At 31.5% G+C, this 10971-nt stretch overlaps 1 protein-coding gene across 1 annotated transcript; it reads left to right on the forward strand.

Moving 5' to 3' along the window:
• The first annotated feature begins 296 nt into the window (after positions 1–296).
• LOC120352749 (odorant receptor 43a-like) lies at positions 297–6686 on the forward strand. Its single transcript, XM_039434799.1, has 5 exons — positions 297–1246; positions 2589–2688; positions 3095–3187; positions 3985–4140; positions 6506–6686. The coding sequence occupies exons 1-5, from the start codon at positions 471–473 to the stop codon at positions 6566–6568; spliced, it is 1188 nt and encodes a 395-aa protein (XP_039290733.1). The 5' UTR covers positions 297–470; the 3' UTR covers positions 6569–6686.
• Positions 6687–10971: the final 4285 nt, after the last annotated feature.

The following is a 10971-nucleotide window of genomic DNA, read 5'->3' on the forward strand; positions in this document are numbered from 1 at the left end:
CAGCATGTCAATTATAAGCTGAACTCTATGGTACTGAAATTGATGTTGATGAATTGTTTTCAAACCTAGTTTTAAATGTCAAGTAAAATATCATTTCTATCATTAATTACCTTTTGAACTGTGTATATTAACTACTCAATACTCTGGAAGAGTAGGCTATTTCATTTGGAGTACGGCACTGCTAAGACACACATCTCAAAACTAATTTTACCATACTTTATCTCTAGACATTTTTTCTGTATTCTTAATTGATAATTGGAATAGAAATAGATAACATTTCACGCAGATATAAAAAATGACTGATTTTTTGAATTGAAGAATTAGGCTGAAGATTTAAAGAATCTGCAAATTATTGACAGATTGAAGTTGTTGTAAGCTTTAAAGTTTTACAGTTAGTATATTTGGTTTCTAAATTTTCCAAAAGTTATTGGAAGATTACTGATAGACAGATTGAAATTAATAGAATTTCTATGGAATCAGAGCCCACTTCTTCGGTTATTAAATTCGGCACTCAGCTGTGCCAATTCTTCGGCGTAAAAGTAGTTAAAACTCGTGAAAGTCATGAACCAGTTCGTTATAAACTACTTATTGTGGCGTTCGCCGGTTTGCTGCAAATAGCTTTAGCTGCCGGACTCAGCATTCAACGCTGGGAGAATGTTAACACACGAGTTACAGCGTTTACTAAAATCGGAGAATATTCTATTTGCACAATAGTTTTCTTCAATCTTCTCAACTCACCCGATCACATACTGTATCTGCTAACGATTGTCAACAATCCTTTAACAGGATCTGACACTGAAAATCCAACAAATTCCAGAAACTTGGCTGTAGAACATGCAAAATTGATCCAGAAAATCTACCTGTCAGCTGGAGTCACATTATGGTTCTTCACAAACTTCATACCAGTTATCATCGAAATCGTCATTCTTTGCTCTAAAAATCTTGACGAAATCTCTCTCGATAGTCTCATCACTTGCTACTATTTTATACCCTACCTAAACGCTAGCACAATGCCCATCTATTGTGTACTATCATTGGTACAAACCATGGTATACTCTATGCTGATTCTTCTGACGTCATTCTATTTTTCACTGCTGAGTTCAACTATCAAGATGCTGGAATATGAGGTGATCAACTTGACAAGTAATATTTCAAGCATCGACAGTGAGTTCAAAGGAGATAGACCTCAAAATCAACTCAGGTCTAAACTGAGAGAGTCAATACGGCACCACCAGAAACTAATAAGGTACTATATAAATTTATTTGAAATTTCTACAATACTACTCAATGTTCAACACAGATAATACGGTACATAATAAAACCAAATAATATACCGGTACTTCTATGTGCTATGACAGTAGACCATTTAGGCCGGTTTCCAAGCTCGGGATTTAGCTAAGTTCTAGACATTAAACAGCTGGTGTCAAAAAAATGGCTTTCCAAAACGGGGCGCAGTAGCAGTCCTCGTTCAAATTAAATTTCGAAAAACTAGAAAATTGAATACAAAATGATAGAATGAAGAGAAAATAGTGTCAAGTTTCAGCTATTTTTAGGAATGTTTCATTTCGTCAAGGAAAAACGTTACCAATTATAGAAATGAGAAAATGAAGATTATCATAAAAACTGCGACAACGCCCTGTTTTGGATAGCCAATTTTCTGACTCCACTGTTTAAAGTCTAGAACTTAGCTAAATCACGAGCTCGGAACCCGGCCCTTATAAGTTGTAAGAATTTTACAAAAATCGGATGATGAATCCATCATTTCCTCTTCTATATGGCTAATGATCAGAACATGTGGAGCGGCGAATGTACAGTGTATCAGAGAAGGTAGCTGATAGTATTAAAATAATGTAGCCTATCTAAATGTCTCCGCTTCCTTCTATATTCTACTCTACCTTCGCCGCTCCAATATTTTCCGACACACATTTGAAGACATGCATTACTTTTCAACACTCAGCTACCTTCTCTGATACTGATACACTCCACCTTCGCTGCTTCACCAAATTTCGACTCCAAATACACGGCCGAGGTGGAAACTGTGTTATATTTTGAGATATCGACAGTTTTAATAGAATTCATGATAAAAACAACCAATAAAAGGGTCTCACCACTAATTAAATATATACGTTTATCATTATAATGCTAAATTTTGAGACAATATGATGTCATAATACAGTACATGAACTATCGATAAAAGTTTCTCAACACTAATAAAAGATCTAGAACGTTTGTACAGCATTTGACACCTATATTCATTGAAAATCTCTTACAATATAATCGAAGCAGACTCGCATTTAGTGAGCTGAAAATGAATATGTAATAGGCTACTTCTCTAATATCTTATAGTTCAAATTTTGCAGAATGAAATCTACTCGCCTACTGAATTTTGCTAGTTTAAGCTCCAAAATTTGATAGTATCTAAAATATGAAGATATTTTTGTTGAAAAAACTCATTTCTTTCTTTGATGATATTTTTCTATTAAATTTCTACTATTTCACTTCCCTCTACTAACAAATGATGTTATAAAATAATTTCAATTTATTATATAGGTACAGTATTAAGTTAATATTTTATTTTGTCATTTCAGAGCCGTAAGTGATTTCAACAAATCAGCAGGTTTAATGCTGTTAGCATTTAATAGCATCATAACTGGGCAGCTAAGTTTGGAGCTCTATTGCACATTGGAGGTTCGTCGTACCATGATAATAGTTTCGTTTAAAAATTGTGATCATAGTAAATTTTCAATTTATGCGGTCAAATAAATGCTCGATACAATAAATAAAATCAATCTATCCAAATATTCAACCCTATTGTTGGGATGAATTAATAACCATAGGAAATCTTATCCTTAAATTAGGTAGTGTATTTAAATTGGAGTTTTTCTTTTGAATCAGTTAATTCATTCCTAATTCAAGTATCAACTGATTTATTATTCTGTACCACTGAAGCAGGAATATGTTTCTTACTCTGTACCTCTATCGATCAGTAGTCAGCTAGAATTTCGCATCCATTGATTCATAGAAACAATTACCAAACTTGAAATTACTGTCTTCTTGTTTTATAAATGTATAATTTTCTTTTTAACTATTACAGACGGATGAACCCATGATTCATTTTCTTAGGATGCCAGGATCAGTAGTTTGCTACGGAGTGCTGTGTTCCATAGGTCAGAGCCTCATCAATGGAGTGAGTTTCATTTTAAGATAACAATCCTTAATCTCCAACACTCGACATTGATTCTTTATTGATTCATTCAATAAATTCATTCATACAAGTACATCATAAAAAATGATAGGGAGAGAAAAAAATAAGGTAACCTTGTGCTATTCCTCTCCCAAATTTAGATAAGATTACACATGTCCAAAGATAAGTCTTGTAGTTGTACACTTCACAAAATTTCCAGTTCTTAATTATTTTTACAAAGAAGATTTTTAAATTTAGATGCTTCAAAACCAAACATAAAAGAAAAATTTCACATTATTATCACTAAAATAGGAAATATTCACATATTAAAGAAATAAATTTAAAGAACCAAAAAAAAAACTTAATTCTAAAACCATAGATCATGATTGAGAAGAATCATGTGGAATACTCTCAAAATAAATGTCTGACGTTTAAATGTGGTTTATAATATTATTACTACCGTGTTATTATTGTAATGAAATTAAATAATTTGATTTTATAGCCAAAAACTTCCTGCATTTACAACCTTTAGCCTACCCTATGTTGAAAAAAGCATTAATTTTCACACAAAGTTTATGAAACATGAGTTGGTTCCACCGGAATAGATATAAGGGCGAGCATTTATTTGTTACACAATAAATATTAAACAAAAAACCCTGTGGAAAACTGTAGGCTTTATGCACATTGTAAGACAAAAATATCAAATGATGGAAAAAATAAAAAATATATCAGAGTTTTAATAAATAATAATAATGAAAATAAGTAGAAATAATTTGAAAATGATTGGAAAATGATTTCAGGGAGATAACCTGTGTCGAGTATGGGAGCATTTCGACTGGATCAGTAAACCTGGCTGGTTCAAGAAAGATCACGTTTTCATTGTGATGTGCATGAAGAAACCACTTCAGATAAAACCGGCCAATCTCTATGTACTCAACTCCACCAACTTTATGGCGGTATGAAACCGGATATATTTTCACTAACTTATACCGTAGTGAGGTTCACGTTTCAATGGCAGTGTAACCGCTCCAGATCGGGGTAGAAGAGAGATCTCTATATGAATACAGAAGGGCGTGTCAAGGGATTTGGTAGACAACAACCTTTGTAAAAACACTTCATTCACATGGGATACTTTTTAAGTTAATAAAAACAATATAAAAATCTTGAAGTACCTTTTATAAAGTAAGTAAGTAATCTTGAAGTAAAGTCCGCGGTGCCTTCTTAAACCGTTAGACTCCAGATCAGTTAGCAAAAGCTTACAGGCCGTTTTCTTGACTTTAAAATGTGCAACAAGATGTCACCGAATATTTGTTGTTAAAATTCTAATAGTTTAGTTCATTAAATGAATTTGAACGTCAGTGGCGGATCTAGAATTTTATTTTGGGGGGCTGAACAGGGGAAAATTTTGTGAAAGGGCTTACATTTAATGAAGTTAATTGTTGAAGTTTTATGGAGTAAAAACGTGTGTTTCACAGTAAAAGTTTTCAGGATGTTTTGTTTATTTATTTAATAATGAAATACATTAAAGTTAATAAAAGACAGATTAAAAATATGAAAAGGATTTATTTTTAAGTACATCGTACATTTAATATTTCGAAATAGTTCTACTGCCTGGAGATGAATAAATAATGATGGGGACACAGTTGGAACTTTTGTTTGGAGACTTGAAGTGATGGTCTGAGAATTAATACTGTCATTCATCGCTAGTCGCTGTACAGGAACTGTAAACGCCTTGTTGCGGAGCGGGCAGGCAATGTAAATGTAACTAAGATATTATACAAAGTATTAAAACGTTAACGGATATCATACAATTGAAGACGTAGTAGTGGAATTAGGTCATTCTTGCCAATGAATATACTTTACCAGCTTCAAACTAATTATATTTGTATAAAATTTACATTCTTACAAAAAAAAAATTTAGGCGTTTTGGGGGGGGCTTGAGCCCGAAAGCCCCCCCCCCCCCCGTAGATCCGCCACTGTTGAACGTTGAATAGAAAGAAAAAGTTTGTTAATAAAAACAATATAAAAATCGTGATGTACCCTTTATTAAAAAAAAACTTTAAAAATAGTTCAACAACTAGTTTCGGTGATCACACCATCGTCAGGTTATAAAATAAAGTAAATTTCAATAAATGTTTACTAATAGTTTTGTTAATTGATACTATATATAATATCTAAAACTATTAGTAAATAAACATTTATTGAAATTTATTTTATTTTATAACCTGACGATGGTGTGATCACTGAAACTAGTTGTTGAACTATTTTAAAGTTTTTTTAAAAAATAAAGGGTACCTACTTCAAGATTTTTATTAACAAACTTTTTCTTTCTATTCAACGTTCAAATTCATTTAATGAACTGAACTATTAGAATTTTAACAACAAATATTCGGTGACATCTTGTTGCACATTTTAAAGTCAAGAAAACGGCCTGTAAGCTTTTGCTAACTGATCTGGAGTCTAATCGGTTTAAGAAGGCACCGCGGACTTTACTCATTTAAGTATACAATTGAATTAGGGACTCGGTCAATTTGTGTTTAAAAAAAATCATGAGCTATAAAATATAACTGTCATTAAATGTGAACCGCACTATAATGAGTGTACCAGGCTATTCAATCTCAATTATGAAAATTCTTCATCAAATCATGGAAAGATTTACTTACTTGATGTATAAAATATAATTGAGATCATTATTAACAAAAATGAAAAGTTATTGTTCTCAAAGATTTATTTTATTTCATTTGAAATCACAATTTTGACTGTTCTAAAGGTGTGAGGGCTAGACCTAATATTTTGTAATTTATAGTGACTTGGACCATCGCAACGGTCATGGGATCGATTCCCATTTCCCCTGGAATTTATTGCATAGGCCTAATAATGACCTTATCACCCACTCACGAGTTATAGACTTATATATACATCATGAGGATGATAATATTAATTAATTCTCTATTTTAGCTATATTAACCAATTTAATTTACATTATTGATGAGTATTCACGCCCCTGTACATACTAAGCTACTGTCAACTGTTCCAATTTTGATAAATTTATCACGAAACAGGACAAGGTTAATCAAGAATTGTTTATAAATTTTATTGATTTATCCGAAACAAATAATTTCATAGGACCCTTTTTTCTTCAAAACTTTTTTAAATAAAATACAACTAGTTTCGACTTTCAAGCCATTTGAAAACCAAAAAGTTTTGATGAAAAAAGGGTACTATGAAATTATTTCTTCATTATTTAACAATTATTCAAGTAGCCCTATTGAAATACTCTACGATTTGTTCTAATAAATAATTTGCAATTTTCTTGTTCAGGTGATGCAAGCAGCCTATTCTTATCTCAATATGATGAGATCATTCAGGGTGAACAGAGGATAAGCACAGCATAATTCAATTCAGAGTAATTCAAGGAATATACTTCAAAATAGTCCAGTGGTACTTAGAAGCACACTTGTAGACTTTACTACTGTAATAGATAGGTCTTCTTGGAATGTAGTGCACGGCATTTTTACTTGGTTATGATAAATCCCCAAAAGTCTTAGTCACGCTGCTCACAAAAATATTTTTAAAGAAATGCATTAACAAAGGAATTTAGAGAAGTTCATCAACAAAATAATACGAAATTTATTTTATTAAATATTTAATCTGTATAATTTATTATATTCGTCTACATTGGATCTGGTTTCTATTCCCCTGTAACATTGCTAATACACCTTATATCTAACGCAAATTCAATAACATTTTTACAATAATGTAATATAAAATTATAATTCATTTATAAATAAATTATCTGTCATTTATGATGCAGGATGGATTACATAAAAATATAATGAATGATATCTTTGGTGGTTAATAAAGTCAGGAGTGTGTTACACCGAGAAGTAATAAACGAAAAATATTGAACAAATAATTTTAGTATTTTTTTAAATATCACATAATACGTAACATAAAACCTTGTTTTGGCTTCTACAGTTTCATGAGAATCAAACTGTGATGGTTGAAATACAGTTATACATGAAACTAAGCATGATGAAAAGCGAAATTTATTCATTTATGGGACAAATGTATAATTTGTTTTCAAATTATATTGCAACAATTTACAGAATTTACAATATACATGGATGAAATCAGTCACATTAATATCAATTATGTACTTATTTTTCACGTTTGATTAAACACATCATATCAATGCTTAGCCTACATTTAATTATTGAGATAAGGCATTTTGTTACACTTGTTATATTAGAAATATCGACAGTAATAAATTTTTACAGTAGGCCTAATAGTTATAATATCGAATTATGGTCATAAGTACTCAAGAGCAAAGAGAATATTGTATGTCAATATGGAGAAATGAATAAAGAAGGGTGATGCTTATAATAAATACATTATTTTTCACTTTATACCTCAGTACCTTAAAAATATAAATAAAAAAAATTATGGGTAGTTCTTGGAAAAAAGAGTATCAATGGCTCAATTATTATGGTAGAATAAACTATTAAAAATAATTGATAAATTTATTAAATATATAAAGCATCTTTCATTGAAAGCAATTCACCTAATTTATACATAGCTTGTTTGATGAATAAATTATGAATTTGATGTTTGGTTTGAAAAAGTTATGTTTTAAATAATAATATTAAAGTGAATCCTACATGTGTATTGTGTGTATTGAACCTTCATCACTAAAATAACATTTGAACAATAAATTTCTTCATAAATGAAGCATTGAGACCGTCTCAACGATATTCCATTGATATTGGTGGAATGTAAGGGAAAATTTCTGATTATTTTTGTGTCGGTTGCAATTTTGAAACCTACTAGAACGCCAATTGTTAATTTATCATTTAGAATAGATACATATGAAAAATAATTCACCAAAATTAAAGAACATTTCAAGATTATTATTTAAATTTTTAGTAATTTTTGTTGAAATCGTTCATAACAAGTAACACCTGAATAACTAAAAAAATAATGAGAAGAACAATGTAATTACTTCATTAGATAGCACCGACCTTGAAAGTTTGTTAATTATTCACTTGATATTCCATTAAACATTCTAGTTTTATGTTTATCCATACTAAGTTTCAAAAAAAGCAGTGTGAATAAAAAAGAAAGTCATGAGTGGTATAAACGCAGTATAATCGCGAACATCAATTTAGAAGCTATTTCAAAAGAATCTCGAATGATCAATCTGAGACCATTTCAAGTATAGTTTGTACATAAAAATTCTCAAAAAAGAAGGTAGCTGTTCAATGATATGAAATAATTTAATGTTGCAATTTATAGATTGCATTTGAAAGTGTATAAACTATGATAAATAAAATATTTCTAAATTAATAAAAACAATATAAAAATCATGTAGTACCCTACTAAATATACTAATACTAATATTGTAATACTCCAAATAGTTGAACTATTTTAAAGTTTTTAAAAAATAAGGGTACTACAAGATTTGTATATTGTTTTTATCAATTTGTTAAAAACTCTAACACCATGTGTACCACCATGGTACACAGTGAGGTTTTCCACAGCCCATGTGTACCAGAGTGGTACACATGCAATAGTCACGTTCCAAGCATTGTGGTTGTTTCTGGAGCACAGATATAGTGCATTTCAATGGCTGTACTGATAGAGCTGGTCCCAGGGTAAAGTATTATGACTCTGGGTCGCGATTTTTTATTTTATTGTTTTCTCTATTGTAAAAGAAAAAGTGGTAAATTTTCCATTGAAAAATATTATTTTGCTAAATAAAATAGAATATTCATGCTTGAATAGATCATCTCCATACTTTTAATCAGCTGCTCAAGCAGTTACCATGATTTAGAAGGCACAGAGCCAGTTTTATAGGTTATGTAAGTTATGTTCACAAGTTTTCATAAATATTGTGACTTCTTTGTCAAAGTGTATGTGTGGTAACAAAAGGTCCATGCTAATGTTTGTTCAAGTTTCTTTTTATTCAAGTTATTTTTATAAACAATGAGTGATAATGATAATGAAGGACTTTCTGATGAACAACTCAAAAGAATTTTGGAAGACAGTGATTTTGAGCTCAGTGAACTTAGTGATTTTGATAACTCTGATGTGGATCCTATTTATGAACCTGATGATAATGCTAGTGAAAGTGATATAAGTGATAATGAAACAATTATTCCTTCTAAATTACGAAGAGTAGAGCTATTCCTGGACCTTCTAGTAGGCCTGATCCTTCTCCTGGATCTGCACAAGATTCAGATTCATCCCATGGAAATGAAGGACATAATCTACCAATTTTTCCACAGAATACAGGTAATAACGTACTGTTGCATGATGTTTCTCCAGCTGATGAACTGCATGAATTTCAATTTGAAGAGAGACCAGAATTTCGTGAACAACAAATCAATCAACTTGCAAATCAAACCCAACTGTTCCACAGAATACCGGTAATGTAGTGTGGCGTGATGTTTCTCCAGCTGATAGACTGCATGAATTCAATTTGAAGAGAGACCAGGATTTTGTGAACAACAACTCAATCAACTCACAGATCATAAACCAATTGATTTTTTCCTTTTATTTTTTGACAATGAAATTCAAAATATGCTGGTAGCAGAAACAAATCGGTATGCTGAACAACAGATTATAAAAGGTATATGTGAAGAGACAATAAGTGAACATTCATTTGTGGCTAAATGGAGTGATACAAATCCAAATGAACTAATGAAGTTTTTTGGCCTCATTATTTGGATGGGACTGACCAAAAACCCACACTCAAGGATTACTATAGTAATAAGATCTATATAAAAGTGAAATTCCAAAAGTATGTGGTATCAGTAGAAATCGGTTTGAAGCATTGCTTCATTTTTTCACATTTCAGACAATGAACATTGCCCAATTGGAGACCGCTTATACAAAATATCTCCACTTGTTCAAATCCTCAATAGAAAGTTTCAAGACATTTGTACTCCAAGCAAAAGAGTGTGCATCGATGAGACAATGGTTCCTTTTCGTGGTAAGTTGAGCTTCCGCCAATACATACCTGGCAAGAGACACAAATACGGTGTGAAGCTATTCAAACTTTGTGTTGAGAATGGATTTACATATAAAATAAAAGTATATGGTGGTCGTAGTGAACGCGATCCTGACAAACCTCTAGCCACATCTGTGGTAATGGATCTAATGGAACCACTTCTAGATTCAGGTCGAACGGTTTATACAGACAATTTTTATACAAGTGTGGGGCTGGCGCATGAACTGAATGGGCGGCAGACCCATTTAGTTGGAACACTCAGGCAGAATAGAAAACTCAATCCAAAGTCGATAATTATTCACAATTGAAGCGTGGTGAGATGAAAATACAAAGAAGTAGCACTAATGTTGTCATTGGAAAGTGGAAGGACAAGCGAGATGTCTTATTTCTCACCACTACAGAGATCCCAAGAATGACTGAAGTACAAACAAAAAGAGGAATTATTTATAAACCTACTACAATCGTTGATTACAACAAAGCTAAGGGGTTTATAGATATTTCCGATCAGAAGGCATCATATAGTTCTCCAGTACGCCGTTCCATAAAATGGTACCGGAAAATTGCCATGGAACTATTGACAAGCACAACTATGGTTAACGCCTTGGTTGTGTTCCAATCTGTAACCGGGAAAAATATGAGCATAACTGAATTTCGCGAAAGTGTGGTGTGTGCTTTACTAAATATACTAATACTAATATTGTAGTACCCCAAATAGTTGAACTATTTTAAAGTTTTTAAAAAATAAAGGGTACTACAAGATTTTTATATTGTTTTT

This window comes from Nilaparvata lugens, chromosome 8 (genome assembly GCF_014356525.2).
Source record: "Nilaparvata lugens isolate BPH chromosome 8, ASM1435652v1, whole genome shotgun sequence".
Lineage (NCBI taxonomy): Eukaryota > Metazoa > Arthropoda > Insecta > Hemiptera > Delphacidae > Nilaparvata > Nilaparvata lugens.

Coding starts and splice junctions, on each gene's coding strand:
- LOC120352749 (XM_039434799.1), top strand. CDS start 471: ATGGAATCAGAGCCCACTTCTTCGGTTATTAAATTCGGCACTCAGCTG. Junction 3,188..3,984: donor GTCAGAGCCTCATCAATGGA/GTGAGTTTCATT, acceptor AAATGATTTCAG/GGAGATAACCTGTGTCGAGT. Junction 4,141..6,505: donor ACTCCACCAACTTTATGGCG/GTATGAAACCGG, acceptor TTTCTTGTTCAG/GTGATGCAAGCAGCCTATTC.